The 25,068-nt window shown below is 58.4% G+C and overlaps 1 protein-coding gene across 8 annotated transcripts in view; it reads left to right on the top strand.

Annotated features, from left to right (window-relative positions):
• Positions 1–25,068, top strand: part of SYNGAP1 (synaptic Ras GTPase activating protein 1) — a 59,634-nt gene that overhangs the window by 4,286 nt on the left and 30,280 nt on the right. For 3 of the 8 annotated variants that reach the window (XR_014523438.1, XM_083493676.1, XM_083493679.1), the window contains exons 2-7: positions 7,588–7,706; positions 10,760–10,865; positions 21,175–21,272; positions 21,980–22,104; positions 23,193–23,346; positions 23,442–23,540. Coding sequence is in view for 7 of the 8 variants with exons in the window: in XM_083493676.1 (XP_083349802.1) it covers positions 7,588–7,706; positions 10,760–10,865; positions 21,175–21,272; positions 21,980–22,104; positions 23,193–23,346; positions 23,442–23,540 (701 nt within the window). In the remaining variant the exon portion in view is untranslated. Of the gene's footprint in view, positions 1–2,407; positions 3,089–7,587; positions 7,707–10,759; positions 10,866–16,205; positions 16,330–21,174; positions 21,273–21,979; positions 22,105–23,192; positions 23,347–23,441; positions 23,541–25,068 lie in introns of those variants that run through there. The other 5 variants (XM_083493682.1, XM_083493677.1, XM_083493678.1 and 2 more) reach the window with 4 other exon arrangements.

Raw genomic sequence — 25,068 nt, 5'->3', positions numbered from 1 at the left:
ACAAGCTGACAGCGTGTAAAATTCAATTTGCTTAGTTGTTTTTTTTAAGGGCTCTCTGTTAGGTAAAAGGGGCATTGCTGGTGGGGGAGAGATGGCAGAGTGGACCCTCCCCCATATTTATGGAGCTTGGTGGGGGTTCCTTGGAGACATTTGAAGCCCAACTCCTGATTATTATTATTATTATTATTATTATTATTATACCCTCCATCTGTAGATATCAGGGTGGTTCACAACATAAACATACAATATAAAAAACACAAAATTTAATGAAATTTACACACCACTTGACTGGAAAAAACCTCAGCCATTTACAGAAAGAGAAAACAAGCAAAATTTGGGGGAAATCACAACCCTACAAAAGTTAGAATACGTACTAAAACAGGTTAAAATAACCTCTCCTTTCTGAGCACCTGTGCAGGCTTGTCTGAACAAAAATGTTTTCAGCAGGCTCTGCCTAGAGTCCCACGAAGGTGCCTGTTGGATTTCAAGAGGCAGGGAGTTCCAAAGGGCAGAGTTAGGGATAGGCCCCTTGCGTATCTCAGGAATCTATGCACCTGGTCTGCCCCTGTTGGGGATAAAATGGAGAGAGGGAGGCGGGGTGCTGGGAGACGCCCCCCTGCCTGGCACCCAGGCTGGCCACGTGGGTGATGATGGGAGTTGTAGTTCCAGGGAGGCCCATCTAGGGAGGCGGCTCCCAGAGAAAAAATGGTTGGGGGCAAGAAAGGATGCAAAGCCAAGAAGAAGGGCGCATCCCAGAGGCCTCCTCCGGAGGAAGCCATGCCTGGGTGGCCTGGCGGGTGACTCTCTCGCACCCGAGTCCCATGTGATGCCAGGGCTGGTTCTTGGAGTCCATTTGGAGCTTGTGGGGAGCGTCAGCCCCTCCTCGACCCAGTTGTGGGGCTGCCCTACTCTCCCTTCCTGCTGTCTCAGGACCCCTTTGGAGGGAGAGGCCAAGCGGGGCCCATATTTTTCTGCAGCCCCTGCCAAGATGGAGGCCGCCGCTGCTGGCTCCCTTCCTGGCCAGGGAAGGCGGCCTTTTGTGCCCCCCACCCCCCCAGGTGGCCCCCCGGGCCCCTCTTCAAGTGGGCCCCGGAGGGACCTGTTCCCCCCCTTCCCTGGCAGGGACTTCTTCAGTCAGGCCCCTCGGAAGGAACCAATGAGGCTGAGATTTTTTGGGGGGAGGGGGATGCTTTCGCCATTGACACACCTCATTTGGATCCCCCCCCCATGCCTAATAGTGTCACGTACTTTGGGGCAGTAGGTAAAGGGCAAAACCTGCTACGTTCAGCTGGTTACCTTCTCCTGCGTTGGCATCAGGCGCCCCAGTTCAAGGTCTGCAGCTCAGAAAGTGGAAGGCCAGCCCCCAAATGGGCACATTTCGCAGCCATGCAGGAGCACATGGGGGGGCCGGACAGGGGGACTCCTGCCCCCCCCCCCCCCGTGCGCCATAATTATCACTAAGATGACTATGATTAGTTGTAATAGTAGGAATGCCACCCGTCTGAGTGCCTTACGGCGATTTCGCAAGAAAGATGCCTTACACTTTGGGCAAATTCAGAGGCTGGCCAGGGCAGAGGCAGCGCTGCTTCTCCTGCGCCCCCCCCCGGGGGTCATGTGGGGGTAGGATTTCATTGGGAGCACAGCGCTGACTCCCTAGTACCCAACCTCTAGGGGTTGAACGCCCCCCATCAAATATTTGAGGGGGCCACCCCCAAAAAACTGATGGGCATTGCCATTCTTGTGATCAATTATGTGGGGCAGGCTTACCTGCCCCCACTATCGTATGCATGTTATTATTATTATTATTGCTATTATTAATAATCAAACCTGTATACCCCCCTATAGCCATAGGTCTCGGGGCGCTTCACCCTGTAGCGCGGCGGGGCTCCGTCATGTGGCGGGGAGTCCCGCCGTCCCGCCTGCGGCCGCTGCGTCTGCGCGCACGAGGCGAGGACGTGGGCGTGGCTTCCCCTGCTGCTGGGCTGACGTGGAGGGGCGGGGTTTTCTTCGGCCCCTCCACTGCGCAGCCGCAGTGCCTCTCCTCGCCGCCGCCGCCGCCTCAGTTTACCTCAGGCGGAGGTCGGTCGCCGGGGCCGCCGCTTCGCCTTCGCCTTCGCCGCCCACCCGCCCGGGGGATGGGCGAGGAAGAGGCCTCGGAAGAAGGGGCGGGGAGCTCGTGAGGAGGGGCGGAGCCTCTGGGCGGCCGGAGGAGGAGGAGGAGGAGGAGGCGCAGGGGGTTCCCCATCCCTCGTGGGTCCCAGGAGGAGGTTCGGCGGAAGAATGCCTAAGGCCCTGAGCTGAGAAGGGGCCCCAAGGGTCATCTAGTCCAGCCCCCTGCAATGCACGATTCTGCGCATGCGTGACAGGCGGCCGTCCAGCCTCTGCTTGGAAACCTCCAAGGAAGGAGAGCCCCCCAGCTCCTGAGGGAGACCCCTCCACTGCCAAAGAGCTCTTGCTGCCAGAAGCGCCTCTCTGCCCAAAACAGGGCCGGCTGAAGGAAAACCTCTTACCTGATATCCATTCCCAAATGTGTGAGGAAAGGCCACGTGGGTGTCCTGCAGCTGCCGCCCCACCTCTGCTCAGAAGCCTCGATTCCACCGTCAAACAGCTCCAGCTGCCAGAAAGCTCTTCCTGGTGTTTCTTCGGAATCTCCTTTCTTGTCACTTGAAGCTCCTGGTTCGAGTCCTGCCCTCCAGAGCGGGAGACAGCAGGCTTTCTCCATCTTCCATGCGGCAGCCCTGGAGATATTTGAAGATGGCCATCATCTCTCCTCTCCGTCTCCTCCAGGCCCCTCAAGCGTTCTTCGCAAGGCTTGCTTTCCAGACCCTTGATCCTATTCCTCTGCACACCTTCCAGCTTGAACAGGGAGATGTTAGAAGGGTTGGCTTCACTCTTTCTGGAAACACTGAGAAATGGGTGACAGCAGAAGAAAGAACTGGCACACTGTTGGCTAGCACAAATATGCTGCATAAAGTACACAGAGGAGGCAGCAAACACTGTCGTTGGTTGTGAGGAAGCTTATACTTCTGAAAATTTTGCAGATGGAGAAAAAACAGAAGAGTCACTAGTGACCGAAGAGCTGGCTGTAGTAAGTTCATACACACTGGGCCATTGTGGGTGATCAGAAAAAGATAAAATTGTTGACAAACCATTTCCAAGCGTTATGCATTTGAAGATCTATTGCTGCAAGAAATACCTCTGCTTCCTTGGATGACACATCAAATACTTTTTTCCCAAGCTAAAAAGTCCCCAATGCTGCTGCCTTTCCTCATAGGGGAGCCGCTTCATTCCCCCCCCCCCCCGATAATTTCTTTTGCCCCTTTTTCCAGACCTTTCCCAGCTCTACAATATCCAGGGCAGATGTGGCCACCTCTCTGCTCACCAAGCAGAGGCCCTGTTCTGGATCCTTGGAGGACCCCACTTTCTACACCCCACCCTCTTTTTCCTACACTCTGCTTGCTACTAACTTCACCAGTCCTTGACCCGCTGATTCCAGGACTCCTGGGCTTACTGGGTGTGTGGGTCTCTTTGGTCAGATACTTTGTTGAAAGCTGCACCACCTCCCTCCAGTCCTCAGTCTGAACCTGCCTTCCGCTCCTTCGCTTGCATCCTCCTTGGAGAGGCCAGAGGGAGGCAGGGGACTGGGGTGCTTGGTCCCTAAGGGCCATCCCTGTGCAGGGAGAGGCAGGCAACGGGCGGGGGGTTGTGGACGGAAGTGGGTAGTTGGGCACTGGCTCAGTCCAGGGGCACCTGTTTCTCTTACTTCATTGGAATCTGTGTGAGGGGGCAGCTAGTGGGCCTTATCGCCACTGGGACACTCAGATCCCGGAGGCAAGCCAAGGGGAGGATGAAGAGAAGCTTTTGAGGGGGACCAGGGACACGGGTGGCGCTATGGTCTAAACCACTGAGCCTCTTGGGCTTGCCGATCAGAAGGTCAGCGGTTCAAATCCCCACGACGGGGTGAGCTCCCATTGCTCGGTCCCTGCTCCTGTCAACCTAGCAGTTCGAAAGCACGCCCCAAAGCGCAATTAGATAAATAGGTACTGCTCCAGCGGGAAGGTAAGCGGCGTTTCCATGCGCTGCTCTGGTTTCGCCAGAAGCGGCTTAGTCATGCTGACCACATGATTTGGAAAAACTGCAGACAAACGCTGGTTCCCTCGGCCGGTAAAGCGAGATGAGCACCGCAACCCCGAGTCGCCTTTGACTGGACTTAACTGTCAGGGGTCCTTTACCTTTAAGGTTTGAACTGGAAAAAGATGGGCTCGCCAGACTGTTCTGCACCCAATTCTAAGGGCTGCAGGCCTTGGGTTCTTGACCTTCCCCTTGTCCAAACTTCCCCTTGTGGCCAGGACACAGGCTGAGGGCTGCCCCCTGCCAAGGTTGGCTGCCCCGTAGTTCCTGGGCTTGAGTCAAGATGCTCCCAGGAGTGTTTAAAGCCCTAAAGAACTCGGCCTCTGAGAGACCTGCCTGGGCATGAAAATGAGGAGGGCTCTCAACAGTTGTTCTGGTATGTGTGGGGTGAGTGGGTGGCTCGTGGGAGAGCCTTCTCCACAGTGACCCCTTAGCTGTGGGCTCCCCCCCCCCCGTGCTCCTGGCATCTTCGTGGGTCAGCTTTTGATGCATGCGCCTGCCCTTGCTCTGTGACAGTGACTTGTTCTAAACTCTTTTAAATCTGCCATGGCTCCCTCCCCTCGGAGGGAATATGAAGGGCCTTTCCAGGGGTGGCACCCTGGTGACTGGGTGTCCCCAGCAGAGAGGCCCACTTTGGCTTTCTCTGGCTTTTCGGACTCAATGCCTTTCTGTGAGGTGTATAGTTGCAGATCTTCAGCTGTGGGGATTTTGGTGCTGCTGTGCGTTTTTGTAACATACTGTTAATTATCTGCTGCCTCCCCTAACCAGCCCCCCCCCCCCGTGGTATGGGAAACATCTCCCAACCGGATGAGGCTGACAGGAGCAGCCCTCCAAAACAACATCCTGGGGGGCACCGGGGGGGGGGGAGAGACTGTTATATGCCTTCCTTAGGGGTTATGGTTTTAATGTTTGGTTTCTGGCTTTGGTTTTGATGTGTGCAATTGCAAGGCATCCAGAGAACGTCTGCTACCAGTAACAGTGGAAAGAAGGAAGGAAGGGGCATGGAAAGGGTGTCGGGGGCCTTGGCAGCTGACCGGCAACTGTGGGCATGGGGGGGCCCTCCTTTCCAGAGGCTGGTGGGGCTGGCAGTGAGGGCACCCCCTGGGCTGGGGGTCTGGCCTGTGCTGAAGCCTCAGAGCGGCTTCTCAAGATCCTGGCCATCTTGTTGAGCTTGGCTTCTTCTTCACCCACATTCCCACCCATCTCTTTTAAGGATCTAAAAATATCCTGCGCATTCCGAGAACCGGTCCTTTGGCACCTGGAGGCTGAGGCTGCCGCCCTTTTCTCCTTGGGCCTGGCAAGCCATGCGCAGGTTGCAGGGTGCACCTTTCGGGGTGACCTGCTTGCCAGCCCCACACTCTATGGGTAGCTGAAGCGCCCCTGAGCACACACATAACTGGACTAGCTTCTAGGACCTGGCTGGGTTTTTCTCGCCACTGGAGGGCAGCACCACATTGCCAGGCGAAGCCCTTATACAACTCCCCACCCTCTGCTCCCCACCCCCATATGGAGATTCCTTCCCTGCTCTCCAAATGGAGGCTCAGCGAGGAGAGGGGGCCCCTCTTCCTCCTCCTCCTTCCAGGGCCCACTGGTCGCCCTTCCACCTGAGCCTGCCAGGAGGCTGCTGAGGGTGAGGTGCCTCTGCCAGGGACCCCCTGCAGTCGCCCACCCCACCCTGCCATAGACCACCTGGTGGTTGTGGGGAAAGGGGGCTGAAGAGGCTGTCCCAGCCCCCAAGCCAGGTGGCATCCAGCTTCCCGGGGTGACAAGTGTCCCTCTGGTCAGCAAAAGGAGGAGTCTCCAGCCAAGTTCAAGAGGCAAAACAGCGGCCAGCAGACCTGATCTTTATTGGTTGCAACAAGGCGCCAACACACAAAGATCAGGAGCCCCGAGCCTGGGGCTGCACGGACTTTGAAGACCTCTCCCCATTTCCCATAAGACATTTTTTCAACAGCATCATCAATACATCGCAAATGTCACAAAGTTAGGAGTGTTTGGCGTGTAGAAACATGAGCCCATCACCCAACCCTCTGTTCACCATCCTTGTTCCAGTCACCTTTTAAGTACCTGGACTTAAGTTCCCAAGAACAATAAAAGTATTTACACATCCCCCTAGCTGCAAGGCTTCCCTGTGCTGCTCCTTTGAAAGTATCAGGATTCAATCCACCATCCCTGGATTTCTGCCTGGGGTATGTCCTGTCCTTGATCGCCTCCTGCCTCCTATTCACACCTTATGGAGGGGCAAGGAGTATGTGACTTTTATGTTTAAGGGATTATGGAGGCAGGGTGGGCCCCGATTCCCCTCTTCCAGAGGAGATATTAACCATTGGAACCAAGGAAATCGCTCAAACCATTGAATTTTGGTGATTATTTGAAGTTTCTACAGTTTTCTATATTGGATAGTCAGAGGAAACAGTAAGATACATGGTATCTGCTTATTGCTACGATTTTATAGGCTGCTTTTCTGAGCCTCTGCATGTGTGGTGCTTGTGTAAATGGCGAAGAGAAACGGTCAGGTTCATTGTCCTGGCCCTACTTCGAGGCCCGGGGGGGGGGGGGCTTGGGATATTTGGGGAGTCGTCTAAGTGCCCTGCCCCATCCCTGTTTTTAACACCTTGCACAGACCACTTGCTCTGCTACAGGAAGAGCCTTGGCTCATTTGGGGGGGGGGGGAGAGGACACCTTATTTGCATACAAAAGGTCCCAGGGAGGGAGAGAGTCCTTCAAAGGGTTAGATTTAAAAAGTCACCCTCCTGTTATTTGAGGGCACACACTGTAGTGAAAATGGGGCTTCCCTGACCACAGCTGTGTTGTTGGCATCACCTGGTGGGCCCAGGTGAGACCCCCCCATCCCTGCTTGCGACCCTGGAGAGCCACCTGCCAGCCAGGCGGACCAGTGTGGCCTGAGGTGGCCCAAGGCAGCAGCGGCTCCTCTTGGAGGAACGGGCCCTTGATGGCTCCCAGCCAGGACTGCCATGCTGTGCTTCCGCAGTCGGAGATAGCGATGCTTCTGAATGCTAGTTGCTGGAAACTGCTCTTGCACTGGGTTGCTGCTTGCGTGTTTCCACAATGGGCGTCTGCTTGGCTACTGTGAGGATAGAATCCTGGGCTAGGTGGACCCCTTTGGGTCTGATCCTGCAGGCTTTCCCTCTGTTCTTACGTTCTTACGCTTCCTCTGTCCCTTTGCTTGCTGTTTGGCCCTTAGGGTGGCAGCAATGGCGGCTGTTCTCTTGGGGGCGGTGTTGGGGTAAGGGGGGGTCGCCTTGGATTTGGGCGGCCCCAATGGCTGCCTGATCCTAACCTGTGAACTGGGCCACAGCATGTATGTGTGTGCGCGCGCATGGTGCCGATCGGGTATTTGCCAGAGGAGGGAGAGGGGCTGGCCAGAGGTGGGGGTGGGAGGGAAGGGGGTGCCCGGGGGCCTTTGCTTAATGCTTCCCTTTCCACTTTGCGCAGATGTGCGAGGAGCCCCTATGCACCGCGCCCAGTACATGCACTCCCCTTACGACCGGCCCTGGAACCCCCGATTCTGCATCATCTCCGGAAACCAGCTGCTGATGCTGGATGAGGAAGAGGTGAGAGGCCGGCAGGTCGTGGGAGTGGGGGGCGCTGGGGGGGACGGGGAGGGTGGGGTGGGCATTTTGCTCCTGGGGGGGCACCGGGGGGAGCCCATTGCCCAGCCACCCTGAGACATACAGCTCCTACAACTCTGTATGCAATTAAATAGAACTTCCCAAAGACCAAATATAAAAATGAGACTTATATTCCACCAAGTGTCCGTTTCTTTAAATATAGCTTTTACATAATGTATTCAGTACCAAAATCATATTCAGGTGCAATACAGGAAGTCTCATAGCCAAAGCTCCATCCAAATATTCCTTCTTTCAGTAAAGAGAAAATAATCCCTACAAGTGTAATAATAATAATAATAATAAGAAGAAGAAGTGGTGTAGGATAACCCACACACCAGAAAAAGCTGTCCACATCCCTGAGAGTGTTGTAGCTTTCCTCTCAGTCACTCAAACTGCAGTCCCCCAGCTGTGTGAAATCCTGAGATCACTGGATGCCAATCTCTGTGTCCAATGTCTTCCTCCGGTCGGCCCGCAATGGAACGATAAGACGGCAAAGCACATACTCAAATAGAAAAGTCAATTTCTTAAAACGGAGAAGGCACTCTGCTCATTGTGTAAGGGTTGTCGCTGCTATATTGAAAGAAACAGACACTTGGTCTTATTTTTATATTTGTTTTTTGGGAAGTTCTACAGAACTTGCACACAGAATTGTGTGAGTCTTTATTTCTCTGCATTCCTTTGCATTGTATTTTGCTTGCCCTGAGATTCGTGGAGGAAAGGGCTATTGAGGGCTACCAGCTGCCATGGCTGTGCCTTCCATCCACGGCTGGAGGCAGCAGGAAAGGACAGTGGCTCTTGGGTTCATAGAGTCATAGAATCACAATACTGCAGAGACGGAAGGAACCCCGAGGGTCATATGGCCATCTGACCTCTGCTTAAAAACCTTCTGGCGGTTCCCTCACTGCGAGAAGTGAGGCTACAGGGAACCAGGCAGAGGGCCTTCTTGGTGGTGGCACCTGCCCTGTGGAATGCCCTCCCATCAGATTCAAGGAAATAAACAACTGACTTTTAGAAGACATCTGAAGGCAGCCCTGCTCAGGGAAGTTTTGAATGCTTGGTGGAAGGCATATAAATAATAAGTTATTGTTATTATTATTACCAAGGGAGAGTCCACTGTAGGGATCAGATGGGATTACCATGAGGAATTATAGGATATACATCAAGCCATCGTGTCCACCATGAAGACATTGTGTTGACTGGGTTTGATATATTGACGATAATTTCTGATTAAATCCCATAAGATTCTACATTCGTGCCCCTTTCATGCCCTTTTGCCTCTACTGCCCATTTCTCTCTCCTCACGTCACGTACACAGCAGTTGCTTTGCCAGGCAGGCATCCTGGGCCATAAAAGAGAGTGGGCAGTTTCTTTGATGTAGTTTCTTATATAGCCAGGAAACAGATCTCACATGAAGGTGGTAGTGATCTGGTCTTTCCGGCCATCCTTCTTATCATGTTTATTTCTCAGCTCTGGGGTTGCCAGATGCACCCCTTTGTAGTTCTCAACATATTTACCCCAAAATATATGCATGCTAATTAGTGTTGTAGTGTAACTTTTTCCTCACGTGGGGTTTGATGAAATGCTCAGAGGAAATATGATTGGTTCTTACAAGCACTGTGTAAAAGATTCTTCTGCTAATAAAATGGCCTGGTGAGGGGTGTGGTTTACGCACTTTCTCCGAGAGCCTTGCTGGTCAAAGCCTCGTGTCTTGTTTTTGATCAGGGTCCAGTCCTTCCTTTACTTTGCAAACGCAACAGTCCACCACATCCTGAGGGAGACCATTCTGCTGTCAAGCTCCTCTTATCCTCAGAAAGTAATGGCCCCATTCTAGATTCTGCCTTGGTCAGACCACGCCTGATTCAGTGAAAGTTCTCCTTAAGTTTTAGTTGGAGTCTCCTCTCTCTGAGATTCCTGCTGCCCCTGCTGCCCCCCTTCTTCCCCTCTGATGATGGCCCAAATCCTGCCAGGCTTTGGCTACCTGCCCCACCACATTCTTTGCAAATGCTGACGGGTTGCTGGCAGCAGCAGTTCATAGAACCATAGAACTGTAGAGTTGGAAGGGACCCCCAGGGGCATCTAGTCCAACCCCCTGCAGTGCAGAAATTTCAGCCAAAGCATCCATGACAGACATCCTCCTCACTATGTGTAAAAACCTCCAACAAAGGAGAGTTCCTTCAACTTCTGAGGGAGTCTGCTAGGAGTTAGGAGACAAACGCTAACTTCTCTGGCGGGTGCTGGAGACCCCCCAAGGCACCACAGCTGGACTCAGGGAGTTTCAATCCTCGGGTCCGTGGGGGAAGGCAGCCTCCAGCCTCTGGGAGCCTTCCTTGTGAAGCAGGGAGGAGCATCATGGGAAGCCTGAAGTGCAGAGAGAGAGAGAGAGAGAAGGGAAGGAAGGAACCCTGGGGGGGGGGTCTCCCAGACCCCAGAAAAAGACTTCCCTCTCTGCAGGAGGAGCTGCTTGGTATGCAGAACGTCCCAACCCTGCCTCCAGGTGAAAGGAAAAGGAACTCTACCACAAGGTGTTGGGGAGAGGAGAGTCAGAAGAAGCAGGCAATGGGGCACAAAAGGCGCCTGTTCCCTGGGGTGGGTGGGTGGGTGTGCGCTCTCCTTCTGAGCAGCCAGAGGATGTGTCAGCAGCAGACATTCAAAGCACACAGCTTCCCTTAAAGAACTGTAGTTCACCTTGCGCAGAGCTGCAATTTCCCCCAGGATTCTTCAGGGGGAGCTGGGTGCTTTGAATGCCTGGTGTGGATGTGGCCAGGGTCGGTGCCTTGGCACCCATCGCGGACTCACTGGTTTGGTCAGAGTCCCGCCCCCCCCCCTTGTTGAGTTGGGGCCTCGTCTTCCGCTTCTGCTTCTCCCCTGGGAGCACCACGTTGGCCCCCGAAGCTGCTTGGGTGTGGGGTGGACTGTGGGGTGGAGCGGGTGGGCCTTGGAGCTCCTTTCCCCTCTGCTATCTCTTGTGCCCTTGTGTCTGCCTCTCTCCTGTCCAGATCCACCCCCTGCTCCTTCGAGAACGCCAGCGGGATCCCGCTCGGAACAAGCTCCTGCGCCGGACCGTCAGCGTCCCCGTGGAAGGGAGACCCCACCCAGAGCACGGTAGGGGACCCCCAGGGGGTGGGTGCTGTTATCGGGCGTGGGCCGCGCACTTGTATCATGCCAAGGGGGAAAAGAAAACGTCTTGGAGCACCTTGTGATCCCAGCAGATCCTGTGCAGGGAGAGATCCTTCTCCACCCTCACCCCCAGCAGTGATCTTGCTTGCCTTCAGACGTCTTTGGGTGGCAGGGACCTTTGAGGTCACCTTTTTGCCCCTGCTTTTCCTCTCAGCTGCAAGGAGGGGGTTCTGGGTTCCACGCGGAGGAGCACAGCCTCTGGGGCAGAGGAGACTGGCAGGAAAAGAGCAAGGCCACCGAGAGCACCTCGAGGGCAGGATCCACCCCATGTCTAGCAGGGTGGCACTTGGGTGTGGGGCTGCCCTCCCCCCGGAGGAGGAATATGGCCCCAAAGCTGTTGGTCTGTCTCTGAGATCCACAGGCGACGCTGCCACCCTCCCTCAGCCAAATCTCCTTCCTCCAGGGATATTAGAGCACACGGGGCATGTCAAAAGTGCTGTGGGGGTCGTGATTACAAACCCATAGATGCCCCTCCAGCACCCCCAGGGCCCTCACCAAAGCAGCGTGCTGTGCTCAGGCCACTGGGACCCCCCCCCATCTCAATCCATGCAGGCCCCCCCCCCCGGGAAATTCAAGCTCCTCACCTAGCTATGCTGGAACCCACAGTCAGGACAAACTCCCTGCGTGGGGGGTGGGGAACCAGGGCACCCCCCCCCACGGTGGTGCATGCCAGGGGATTGGGTGGTGCAAGTGCTCCCAGCACAGGGGGTTGATCCAAGTGATCCACTGTGTGCAGTGGCTTTGATAAAGGCAAATTCCATGCTAGGGATCATTAGGAAAGGAGCTGAAAATAAAACTGCAGATGCCGTAATACCAATCTGTGGTGTGACTGCATGTGGAGCCCTGGGTCCTGTTCTGGTCACCTCGCCTCACAAAGGATACCGTAGAGTTGGAAGAGGTTGAGGAAGGGGCCACTAAGTGACCCAGGCGAGGGAGCGCTGAAAGGTTGCAGCAGCTTCGAGAACAGGCGAGGAAGAGACAGGATGGAAGTCGATAGGACTATTCATGGCCGGGGGAGAACAGGGAACTGGTCGGCCGCTGTGAGAAGAGGGTGCTGAACTAGGTGGCCGGATCCAGCGGGCTTTTCCTATGTTTTTACTCCAGGCCTCTCTGCAGGGCTGCTGAGAATGTGGGGGATCTTCAATCAGTTCTGTCCCTCAAATCCTCCTCCGAAAGCTCCCCTGGGCAGGAAAGGGAGGAGCAGAAATTCCCATATAGTGAATGAAATGGTGGGGTCTGAATGGGGCCTGAGCTGGCAGGGGCTGGCCGGGGGGCTCAGAGCCGAGAGGATGTGTCCCTTTCGTCTGCTTGTGTGAAATCACACGGGAGCCCCCCTCCCATGACTCTTGGGGGGTCACTGGGGAAAGGGAGGGAGCTTCTCTTTCCCCAACCAATCCCCTCCTTAACACACCAGTACCCTGATAATTCCTCTAATCCAGACCAAATTGGGGTGGGGGGGTGTTCACAGGCGCCTGCCTCGTTTTCCCTTCTGTGTAGAGTTGCCATATGTCCTGAAAATCCCAGACATAGCCTCTTTTGGGGGACCAACATGCCCGACCGGGGAGAATTTTATATTTTAAAGAAAATGTCTGGCTTTTTTGGGGGGGGGTGTTATTTATTTCTTTATTAGGCTCAGGCTGGCAGCGGTTTGGGCTGTCCTCTTTTTTGCTCTTCAGGATAGGACAGCCTACTTCTGTGGTGACGTCTGCCCAGTCACTGTTCCTTAGGGGACTCTCCTTCCCTTCCCCATGTCCACCCCGTGCATGGGTCGCCATGGGGTGAAAGTCCCCCTCAGCTACCCCATGGAGATTTCACTTGGGCTCCCCACACAAGTGCCACCGTGGGGTGAGAGGGGGCAGTAGAGAATGGAGTTGGGGTGCCCCAGATTAGCTGAGGACACCCAGTTGTTCAGAGTGTGGGAGACAAGGGATTTTGAGGCGCCCCAACGTGATCTCTCCAACGTGGGTGGGTGGGTGGCACTGGCATTGTGGTGGGGTGCTGGGAGAGGGGTCGCGTGGGGGCCCGGAGGTGGTGGAAGTGGGCCCACAGGGACATCTTTGGGCATACAGGCAGCACAAGGAAGACGAGGGTGCTGCTGAACAAAGCGCTGGTCCCTGAGCAGCCACAGCCAGGGCTTCTGGTGCATGATGGGACCTGTGGGCACAGTGTCTGTTCTGCATGCAGAAAGTCCCGGGTTCAATGCCACGTGGCATTTATAGGGGCAGACAAACCCTTGGCCTGGCTTGGTGGGGAGACAGCTGCTCTGCAGTGCCGACTATGCCCCCTCCCTGGAATCCCAAAGAAAGCCAGCAGGCAGGGCAGGTTGGAGCGAGCTAGGTGGACTGACTCAGGATACGTCCCTCGTCTCGCCCTTCAAGGCCCCATCCCAAAGGGACCCCAAGTATTCCCTGAGGACCCTGCCCTGGCCCCACTGCAAGGGCTCAGGGTGAGTTGCAATGGGTCCTGGTCCCATGGCCGCTTGGCGGCTTGTGTGGGTGGACTGGGGTTTGGATCTGGTCTCTGGAGAGGCAAAATAACCAAGGCCACGGAGGAGGAGGAGGAGGAGGAGAGGAAGAAGCAGCAGCCCTGCTGAAGCAGCCCCAGCATGGCTTCTGCAAGGCCCAATCCCAGCTCACAAACCTGTTAGAGATATTTGAGGGTGTCAATAGCTCAGTAGGGATAATAATAATAATAATAATAATAATAATAATAATAATAATAATAATAATAATAATAATAATTTATTTATATCCCACCCTCCCCAACCAATGCCGGACTCAGAGCGGCTAACAACAGTAAAAGTAACACAGCATTCTAAAATCAATTTATTTTAAAACCAATTCACTTCTATAGACAGAGGGGATTTGGATGATGGGGACCGTGGACTTCCAAACAGCTTTGGGGGTCTGAACGGGAGGTGACAGCCCAGGAGCGAGACCTTGGGGTCATAGCAGGGACCTCTATGATCATTAGAATAGGGATCGAAGATATAACTGCCACTCTTACCATTCCATTATACAAATTGATGGTGCCGCTGCCTGTGGAGCCCTGTGCCCTGTTCTGGTTGCCTCAGCTCAGAAAGGATATTGCAGAGTTGGAAAAGGTTCAGGAGAGCGACCCAGGGATGGAGCAGTCCCCTGTGAAGAAAGGGACTTTTCGTGTAGAAAAAGGCAAGTGAGAAGCGAGATGGTGGGGTGTTTGTGAAGTTCTTGGGTCCTGCGTCTTCCCTGGTCGCCCCCCGTGAGGAGAGCAGGGCGCTGGGCCAGGGGGGTACCCTTGCTTTGCGGCCTGGGACATTGGCAGGGGAACCAAAAGGCTTGCTGACAAAGCTATTGTACTGCCAACCATACTGCACGCTTGTGAAACACGGACCACTTGTAAACACCACCTCCAACTCCTCGAAAGATTCCATCAAGGGTGTCTCCGGAAAATTTGACACATCCCTTGGGAAGACAGGCGAACTAATACCAGTGTCCTGGAGGAAGCAAAGATCACCAGTGTGGAAGCAAGAACTCTTCAATATCTACTTCATTGGACTGGTCATGTTGTGCGGATGCCTGATGATCGTCTTCCAAAGCAACTACTCTATTCCAAACTTTAAAATGGGAAGCGTCATGCTGGTGGTCAACAAAAGAGGTTTAAAGACTGTCTCAAGGCAAATCTTAAAAAATGTAGTATAAACACCAACAATTGGGAAACACTAGCCTAAGACGAAAGGGAGAGACGTGCTAAGAGGAAGGCACGCTTGGCAAACCCTCACCGGGTTCAACTCCCTCCCGGAAACCAATGTCCGCACTGTGGAAGGACGTGTGGGTCCAGAATTGGCCTCCACGTCACTTACGGACTCACTGCTAAGACCCTGTTCACGGAAGACAATCTTCCTCGGCTACGAGGGATCGCCAAAGCAGCAGTAGCAGCATTTGGTTTGTTCAGAAAAGGGAAGGGGAAGCGCCAGAAGCCTTTTTCTGGGTGAATCCCCACCCCAAGGAGCCGCCTCATCGCTGGGGCCACCCATGGGCGCTCTTTCTTCCTGGGGAAGCTGACGAGGGTGAGAGGGTGTTGGGGGGACCCTGGCTGGGCTTCAGCTGCAGCCCCCGCCCTCGTGACCCACTGCCAGCAGCTTCTCAGCTATTCACTCCAGAGCCCCCCACCCGCGTCCCATCCCATAATAGTGAGTTCCATTGAAAGGGAACGGCTCCTGGGCGCTTGACAACTGTTGCTATAGGAACCCTCTCTCCCTCTGGCTGCCTTCCCAGGCAGCCCTATTCAGAGCTGGGTCTCCGTGGGTGTTGCTGCTCCGTGGGGCTGCCAGGGACCCAGGAGTCCGGGCTCAGGCGCCCTCCCTGCGGGGGGAGAGTGGGAGCGTTGAGCCCCGCGCCCTGCCGTGGAGGGCTTTGTTCCAGGCCCCCAGCAGAGGACGGGGAGTCCTGCTTCTTCCCCCAGGTCCCCGGTCCTGGCTCCCCATGGGCCCCCTCTCCGGGGACGGGGGTCTTTGGGCTCTGACCTGCGCCCTCTTCTCCCGCGGGGCTTGTGGGGAGGGGGCAGGGTGTGTGCCCTTCGCTCCCCTCCCTCTTCATCCTCCCTTCCCCCCTTTCCTGCTCGAGGTTTAAAAAAAGATTTTTGTCTCCCTGAGAAGTTGGCTTAAAAGGTTTCCATGGAAACTCCAAGAAGAGATGAAGGGGAGAGGCAGCCGGAGACAGGCGGAATCCGGGGACATGCCCCCCCAACACACACGCGCACACGCGACGCCCCCTCTTTGCCGCGGGCCTCCAGCGCCCCCTGCTGGCCCGCCGCCAAACTCCAGCTGACCCCGAGTGACCCTGCTCGGGCCCAGGGGCCCCAGGCGCCCCCCCCCCGGACCCAGAGATGGGGGGCTTGGGGTTTCTGCTCCGGGGCGCCCCGCTTTCGTGGCCCCAAGGAAGGGAGCAGGGGGGAGGGGGTCTGCAGACGGGGCCTTTTCCATGGGGAGTTGAGGCTTCTGGCCGGCCGGGATCCCGGGCCCCTCCGCCGCCGCCGCCCGCCCTGCCCGTGCCCGTGCCCGTCCCTTCCCGGCTCTCCCGCGAGCGGCTGCTGACAGGCGAGCCCGTCTCCTAGCAACGGCTCGGCATGCTGCGGGGAGCGAGCGAGCGGGCGAGGCGGCGGCGGCGGGCACCGAGCGGGCGGGCGGGCGGGCGAGGAGCAGGCAGGCAGGCGCAGGAGCGGGCCAGCTGCGCCGCCGCCGCCGGGCCGGCGGGTGCCAGGGGGACCTCGGCCCGGCGGGCTGGCGGGGGGCGCTGGTCCGGCCGCATGGCCAGCTAGGCGGGGGCCCGGCGGCCCCTCGATGGGCCGCGCCCGGGGCGAGGAAGAGGAGACGGAGCCCTAGCGGCCCGGAGGCCCCTCTGGCGCGCAGGTAAGGGCCGGAGGCTCCGCCGCGGGGGGGGGGCGGGGGCGATGCGCGGGCGGAGGAGGCATCCGAGGGGGGGGCGAGCAGCGCGCTCCCGCGTCTCTGCCCCAACGAGCGGGCGGGCAAGCGCGCCCCCGGCGAGGGCATGCGAGGTGGCGGCGGGGCGCTGGGCTGACGGAGGCCGATCCTACGGAACCCGGCCCCGGGGAGAGGAGAGACCGGGCTCCGCCTGCGCTTCCCGGCGAGGAGGGGGTCGCCGCCTGCCTGCGTCGTGCGTGCGTGACGGGGGAGGGGACAGGGAGCCCCCCTCCAGCCCTGGCACCCGGGCAGGCTGCCACCGGCTCAGGAAGCGGAGGAGATGCCATCGCTGGCGCCCCCGCCTCTGGAGCACAGCGCCTCCCTGACCCTTCCAGAGGACCTCGGGGGAGCCCAGGGGCAGTGGCCCAAGGGGGCTCCTCCCAGCCCAGCGTAGCCCCCAAAGGGAAGCTGGCAAGGCCTGAGAGCAGCAGCAGCAGCAGCTCCCCCACCTCTCTCCCTCTCTCCGCCATGCCAGTTCCTCCCGGCAGTGGTCTTCCCCAGGGCAAGCAGAAGCTGCCTGGCTCCTGGGGTGCCTCCGGGGGGGCCTGAAGTGCTCCCCAAGGCTGGAGGTCCCAGCGGCAAGAGCGCCTCTCAGCATGCCTTCCCAGCCCCACGGCAGCCTGCACAAGACCGGGGCGCAGGTGTGCTGAGGGGCAGCAGCTGAGCACCCCCCCCCCACGGGCAGGTGCCACAAACCTGTCCATCTGGCTCCACAGAGGCTCAGCTGGAAGCTGCTGGCTGGCTTTGCCTCCCCCCAGGCCCTGAAGGCAGACCCCAGCAGACCCAAGACCCCCCTTGCGGGCCGGGCTCCTGGGGCTTCCCCTCCTTGCCCTCATGCTGCCTTTCAGCCTCTGCAAGAGCCACATGGTGGGGGGGGGGCTGGCACCCCATGGCAGGAATGGGCACCCATAGGAGACCTGCAGGTGGGCTTTGCTTGGAGGGAACCCAGCGATGGTTTTTGAAATGTGTGTGTTGGGGTAGGGGAGGAGCTGTTGCCTCAAAAGACCCCCCCCCCACGTGGTTCCTCCTTGGGGGAGGGGGGCAGCAGGCAGAAGAGCTGCTCTGTGGTTCCCGCTCTGGATTTCTTTCCCTCTCTGTGGTTCTTTCTCAAGGTGCCTCGACCCAGATGTGGGGTGGGTGGAGGGGGGCCTGTGCCCCAGAGCCTGGAGAGGGGGCCTGGCTGCCTGGGGGTGGCAGCAAGGACAGATGGCTCCCCCACGGAGGAGAAGGAGGCGCAGATCCCTCGCTCTGTGTGCCTGGGGGAGGGCAATGGGCACAGCCCCTCCCTTGTGGGGTTCAGGCAGCAGCCACCTCCTGCTACTGGGGCATCAGTGGCGGGGGGGGGGGGGAGAGGGAAGTGCTGATGCTGGGAGGAAGGGGCCAGGGATGGCTCCCCCCCCACTGGGCCTGGTTTGGCAGCTCTTCATCAGCCCCAGCCCCCCCTTCTCCCCCCCCCGCTCAACTGCCCCCAGAGCAGGAGACTTTCCTCTGGGAAGGCTGGCTTGGTTTGGAAAGTCCTCCCTGGGGGGGGGGGGCTTCCTGCCCTTTCCTCTCCCCCCCCCCCCAGTCACAAGCTTGGCCTGGCTGGAGGGGCCTTGGCTGGGCCCTGGGGCAGAGGGAAGGTGAGCTGCCCTGTGACCCCCCTGCAGGCAGGGAGAAGCAGCCAGGCACCCCCTTCTCTGCCCCAAGAGGCGGCTCAGGAGGGACCCAGGGGCCGCCCCCCAAAGCCCCGGCCTCTGCATCCACCTGCCCACCGGGCAATGCAGAGACAGAGCCACTGGTCTGGTGGGAGGCTGGTAGCTCCAGGCGGCTGCTGGGGCTGCGTCCTGGGGGGCCTCTCTGGGAAGAGAAGGAGGCTGCTCCAGCTGCTTTGGGGCTCTTCCTAGCTGACTGGCGCCTGCTCTCGCTCACTGCGCCCCCCCCCCACTACTCCCGGCCTGCCTGTCAAGCGCCCATCACCCCCCCCCCGTCCTGTCAGCATGGCAAGCTGCTTCCGAGCAGATGTGCCTAAACTGGGGGGGGAGGGAGGCCGCAAGATCTGGCTGCTCAGCAGATGTGCCAAAGAGACCCCCACTTGAGTGACGGCTCACATTCCAGCAGCCCTTCTGGGCTGGGGGCTCCTTGCCCCGACCCCCTCTCTGGGCTCCCGTGCCCTGACCCGGTCGGGGGTTTCAAGGCAGGCCTTGCGCTGAGTGACAGCTCCGTCTGAGTGACGGAGGGAGGAGCACCCCTGAGATGCGCTGCCCAGGCCCGAAACTGCGGAGCTGGCAGAGCTGGGAAGCTCAGGAAAAGGGCAGACCAAACAGTGGAGGGGGTGGAGGGGCTGCCCTGGGAAGGAAGGCGGCTGCCTCCTGTGGGAGGGAGTTCCAGAGGCCAATTGTGGGCTGCATGAAGCTTCCTACGTTCAGCTTTCTGGGATGCTCACAAGCTCTCATGCTCTGAGAGAGGGAGGAAGACTTCTGCCCCTCCCCGTTTCCCTTACGGGCCGGGCTGCCTCTGACTCACCTCTTCTCTAGCCTAGAAAGTCCCTTCCTTCACTTTGGTGGTCCTTTCCGGAGCTGTTTCCTTTTGAGGTGAGGCGGCCAGACAGGGACACAGGGCTTCAGATGTGGCCGTCCTGTAGACTTGTAGAATGGCATCAACATTTTAGATTTTGTGGTGATTTATGTGGAAATTGTTTAGCTTGGTTTTCTATTTTTTTATGTTTCATTTATTGTTTATGAGTACTTTTGTTACCTTGCAGTTATGTATTTCTTTACGTTATAAGCCGCCTTGAGCGTGGTCTCAATTGTGGAAAAGTGACATACGTATACAATTATGTATATATGTAGGAATATTGGCAGTTTTATTTTCAGTCACTTTCCCAAAGACCCCTAGTATGGCATTTGCCTTTTTCATGGCCTCCACACAACCTCTTCACCAAGGTCCCTCTGTGACCCCAAGGTCTCGCTCCTGGGGGGCCGTCACCTCCTGTTCAGGAGTGTGTATGTGAAGTTAATATCCCCCCCCATCACTTTGCTCTGAATTTATCCTGAATTGCCTTTGCCATTTTACCACCCATTCCCTCAGTTTGGAGAGGTCCTTTTGGAGCTCTTTGCAATCTCTTTTTGCTTTAACAACAATTTAGCGTCATTCACAAACTTGGCCCCCTCACTGCTGGCTCCTAACTCTGGGTCACTGATGAGCAAGTTCAAAAGCTCAGGTTCCGATCCTTGGGGGACCCCCGTTTCTCTCCATTTGGGAAACATCCTGCAGCTAAACCGATTCCTGGTGCCCCCCTCTTGTTCCTTGACTGCTCAGCTGACTCGGAAGTCTTTGGTGAGGAATTTGGTCCAGAGCTGTTTGACAGTCCAAGTACACCGTCAGCCAGATCTCATATAACTCTAGAGTTGGAAGAGACCCCAAGGGCCATCGAGTCCAACCCCCTGCCAAGCAGGAAACACCATCAGAGCACTCCTGACATATGGTTGTCAAGCCTCTGCTTAAAGACCTCCAAAGAAGGAGACTCCACCACACTCCTGGGCAGCAAATTCCACTGTCAAACAGCTCTTACTGTCAGGAAGTTCTTCCTAATGTTTAGGTGGAATCTTCTTTCTTGTAGTTTGGATCCTCCGTCTCAATGGCTGGTTTGTGAGATGGGACCTGCTCTTGCAGAAGCCGTGCTGGTGCTGCTTCTGCTTCTGGGCTCTTGCTTAGGTTACCTTTAGCTCTGCTTTTCACTCAGTTTTGGCTGAGTGGCCTGTAAGATCCCGGGACTGGCCTTCCTTTGACTCCTTTCCGGTCCTCGGGTACAGAGGGACAAGTCCTCCCTTGCTGAGGAGAGCTGTGTGGCCCTCAAGTGCTGCTGGCGCCCGGGCCCTTCTCTTTGGGGTGCCTAGTTGCCCACAGAGAGAAGACCGGGAGGCTGGGCGAGGCTGGACCTCCCTGGCGTTGTCTCCGTGTCTGGGGCAGGGACTGGGAAGTGGAGGAGCAAGAGAGGAGAGCAGTGCCACAGGCAGAAGCCCAACCAGTGCAGCATCTCTAGGGCATTGCGAGGGGGGTAACGTTGGCAGCCCCAGGATGGGAAGGGGGAGGGCACTGCCTGCAAGCACCCCCCACCCCATGCCTCTTCTGAGATGGCAGAGTGCAGCATCAGCCCCGACCCCTGGGTCCTGGGGGGGGGGTCTTTGGTGGGTGGTCTCTCAAATGCAGGTGGCACGTGGCCGGGGGGGGGGGCGTAAATAGCCAGGCAGGCCTCTGTGCAGCTTTTGCTGCTATTTCCAGCTCTGACGCCAATTCTTTCTGCTATTTGAGGCTCCTGTGTGTCCCCCCCCCAGCCCCTCCTGAGGTGGAGGAGGAGCTGCCTCCGGCGTGCTTCTTCCCTCCCCCCCCCCAGCTGCTCATTCACAACCACCCAGCGCCACACATGCCAGGCGGTCCCTGGAGGCAGCACACAGGAGCCTCTTTCCGCCCCCCCCCCCATGATGCTGCCCCTGTCGCCTATGGGGAGAAGAGGGAGCCCCCTTCTTCCAGGGCCAGAGCCGGGCTGGGGGAAGGGGCGCCCCCGCTTCTCTGTCAACCACATGCGGAGGCTGGGACGGTGCCCCCCCTTTCGGCGGAGGGGGGCGCTGTCTGTGTCCTTCTGCTGTCGCCCCCCAACCCTCCAAGAAGACCCTGCAGCCCCACCGGGTCCCCCTCCCCCTGGGGCCTCCACTCTCCTCCACTGGCTCCCAGAGGGCACCCCCCACAGCAACAGGGGGGCGCCCCCCGTGACGGCCGCCTCTCCTTTTGCAGAGCACCACGCTGCCCGGTCCCGTCGGAAGAGCGTCCCCGGAGGGAAGCAGTACAGCATCAACATGGACGCCCCACCCGCTCCGCCCTTCCGGCCCTCGGTGAGCAAAGACCCCCCCACCCCACCCCCCGCCACGCACCTCCGGGGGAATCCTGGAATGGGAGAGTCAGAAGGGGAAGCCAAGGGCCATCTAGTCCAGCCCCCCTGCAGGATCCCTCCAGCGAAGGGGAGGCCACCCAATCCTAGAAACGGCAGAATTGCAAGGGGCCCCCGAGGGCCATCGAGTCTGACCCATTGCAATGTGGGAATCCCCATTAAAGAATCCCTGACAGATGGCCAGGGAGGGATGACAGGCCTGGGGGAGGGAGCCCCCCCCCATGGGACCCTGCCCACCTTGTCCTGGGTGCCGCTCAGACCCCTGTCTGCAGGAGAGGCAAAGGGGGCAGGGCAGGGGGGGGAGAAAGGGGGGCCGGCACCCGAAGAAGCCGCCTAGCAAGAGCCCACCCCCAGCAAGATGTGGGGTCACAGTACAGGAAGGGGGGGGCAGCTGTGAAGATGCAAGGGTGACCAGCTCCCCCCAACCCTCCAAGTGGCTGCCATTGTACTCTAGGGCATGAGGGACCGGGGGGGGGGCTGGCTGCTCAGCCCCAGGGGGCCAGTGTGGGGACAGGCCCTTGTCCTCCCCAGGAAAGCAAAGATGGCGGTGGGGGACATGCTGAGAGGCTTCTGGGAGGAGGCAGGGGGCTCTGGCCAAAGGCAACTCCTCTCTGACTCTGTCTCCCCCCCCCGACCTTTGGGCCCCCCCAGCAGCAGGGATTCCTCAGCCGGCGCCTGAAGAGCTCCATCAAGCGCACCAAGAGCCAGCCCAAGCTGGACCGCACCAGCAGCTTCCGCCAGATGCTGCCCCGCTTCCGCAGCGCCGACCATGACAGGTGAGGGGACGACGACGGCAACGAAGAGGGCCAGGGCTCCTCCCCCGAGAGGGAGAGGCTGGGCCGCCCCTCCCAGTGAGGGGTGGGCAGGTGGGGAGGCAGGTGGGGGTGCCCCCTCCCCTGCAGGTGGACGCCAGGCCCGTCTCCCTCCCCCCCCCAATCCTTGCCACTGGACGCTCTCCACCCCGACCCCCAGATCCCCCTGCTGCTGCCCCCCTCCCTCCCCACGGCGGTGGCTGCGCTTGGCTGCCTCCCTGGGAGGCTCATCCCTGGGTCCCCGCATGTATTTTTAGCCTCCTCCCAGCCCCCAGCCCCCCCGCTCTGACGGCAGCCCCGACACGCTTGGGCTCTCTCTCGCTCTCCCTCCGCTTACGCCGCTCGGCTAAAAATATCCTCCTGGGGGCGGCAGCTCTGAGCAGAAATGCCACTGGGGAAGGGAGGGGGCCTCCCAGCAAGAGGAGCCAGCTCACAGGCCTCCTCTCGCACCCGCTGCCCACAAGGGGAGCCCCAGGGGGGTTCTCTGAGAGGGCTGGGGGGCAGCTCTGTCCTCGACTGGAGACACGGAGCTGGTGGGGGACCCCTTTGCCCCCCAGCTGCCTCTCTCCCTCCCAGAGGCTTCCCTGGATAAGAGAGAGAAGGAGCGGTGGGGCAGAGTGGGGGGCCGTCCCCCCATCCCGGGAACCTCCTCTTCCTCTCCCCCCCCCCGTGTCCAGGGCTGATGCTGCCCGCCTCTCCTCTGACGCTGCTCTCCATCTCTCTCTCTCTCTCTCTTTCTCTCCTCCGCCTTGACCCCGTTCCAGGCTGGGACCCCCCTGGCAGCTGCAGATATGTCCCCCTGGGGGGCAGACGCCAGGTACCCCACCTGAGGGTGGGCTTTGCCCCAGCCGCCACCGGCACCTCCCTCCTGCCCCCTCACTCCCCCTCCCCACCCCGTAGGAGAAGCCTCACCTGCGCCCCTCCTTCAGGCTCCCTGGCACCCCCTGGACCCGCCTCCCTCGGCTCCCCCGCACTCCGGACGCGGCCTCCGCACCCCCGCCTGCCCCCCACCCACCCCTTCCCGCCTGACCTGTCCCTTTGCCCCCTCGCAGGGCCCGCCTCATGCAGAGCTTCAAGGAGTCCCACTCCCACGAGTCCCTGCTCAGCCCCAGCAGCGCCGCGGAGGCCCTGGAGCTCAACCTGGACGAGGACTCCATCATCAAGCCCGTCCACAGCAGCATCCTGGGCCAGGAGTTCTGCTTTGAGGTACGTGGGGGGGGAGAGGGGCGAGAGAAGGGAGGGTTGGGGCCTGGGCACGTGCAGAGCGCAGGTGACCCCTGCCCTTCTGCCGCCCCCTCCAGGTCACCACGTCCTCGGGCACCAAGTGCTTTGCCTGCCGGTCGGCCGCTGAGCGGGACAAGTGGATCGAGAACCTGCAGAGGGCCGTCAAGCCCAACAAGGTAAGGCCCCACAACCCAGCCCCCCTTGGCCCTGGGCTGCCCCCTGGCACCTGCCCGCCCTCGCCATTGGCTTGAGAGCCTGCCCCCCAAAAGCTCTCAGGTGGGCAGGGAGCCAGTCAGCCGCCACTTCCTCCCGTGAGGTCACTTCCTTTGCACCTGCTTCGCTCTGGGACGGGGGTCCTCCCTTTGCTTTGCCCCATGGCGCTACAAATGATAGGGGGGCCCTCCGGTGTGGCTGTCCGTCATCAGTAGCCGTCTCCTCCTCTCTGAATCTGTCTTTTCCTCTTTCAAAGCCATCCTGGCCTTCGCTGCCCCCTGTGGGAGGGAGTTTCACAGTTTAACTAGGCGCTGCCCAAAGAAGCCCTTTGTTTTATCTGTCCTGAATCTCACTTCCGGTGGCTTCCTTGGATGTCCACAAATTCCAGTGTCATGAGGGAGGGAGGAAAGCTTTGTCTCCACTCTCTCCAAAGTCCCCAAAGCTGCAGCCTTTTCTCACGGGAGAATAAATCTGCCCCCACCCCAAAACCGCAGAAACAATAATTCCACACAGCGCATCGCAGGCAGGGCAGCAGAGCTTTCCCCTCCGCTTTGGGGGGCTGGCGTGAGGAAGGGCATCTTCAGCCACAGAGGCTGTCCCAGAGGCACTTCTTTGGAGAGGCAGTTCCACATTCTTGGGGTCGCCACTGAGAAGTCCCCCTCGCGAACCCCAAGCAGGCCCCAAACCGTGGCAGGCGTCCTCCTTCTTGCTGATCTGGTTTGGGGCGTCCCTGTTTCACTCCCAGGTGGAGAGGACCAGCCCAGCCTCCCGGGCTGTGTGTGTGTGTGTGTGTGTGTGTGCCAGCTCCCTAGCAGAGCGTGGCAGGGGTTGGGTCCGGCGTATGAGAGCTGCCTTTGTTCCCTGGGAGGCAACTTGCTTTTCTGCAGACCTCCCTCTTCATCTCTGACTTGTGCAGCTCTTCTCTTGGGACCCGGGTTTCCTGGGCCATCTGTTTCCACCCTGCTCCATTTGGGCCAGGGGCACAGAGGGCCAGTAGTGGGGAAGGAAGGGCCACCTCCTGCCCCAGAACAGACCAGGCTCCACTAGCTGCCTCCAAACGGTGCTGAAATTGAAAAGAGAATGACTGTGGTTTGGAAACAGCGATTCGCAGCAGAGAGCTAAAAGCCCAAGATGAGATGGCGGAAGCTGCAACTTGTTTTCTCCTGCTCTGGAGGGTTGGATTCGAACCCCTGACTTCAAGTTGCAAGAAAGGAGAGTCTGACCAAAACATCAGGAAGAACCTTCTGACAGCAAAGGCTATTTGACAGTGGAAAGGTCTCCCTCAGGAGGTGGCGGACTCTCCTTCCTTGGAGGTTTCCAAGCAGAGGTTGGATGGCCGTCTGTCATGGATGCTGGAGCTGAGATTCCCATATCTCACGGGGCTGGGCTAGATGACCCTTGAGGTCCCTTCCAACTCTATGATTCTCTGGGAGCCAGAGTCAACTGGGCCGTCTTTCTCTTAAGTTTCATACATCTCTCTCTGGTTTTGCC

This window comes from Podarcis liolepis, assembly GCF_965112155.1.
Source record: "Podarcis liolepis genome assembly, chromosome: 2".
Taxonomy (NCBI): domain Eukaryota; kingdom Metazoa; phylum Chordata; class Lepidosauria; order Squamata; family Lacertidae; genus Podarcis; species Podarcis liolepis.
This window is presented reverse-complemented; position numbering and strand designations above follow the sequence as displayed.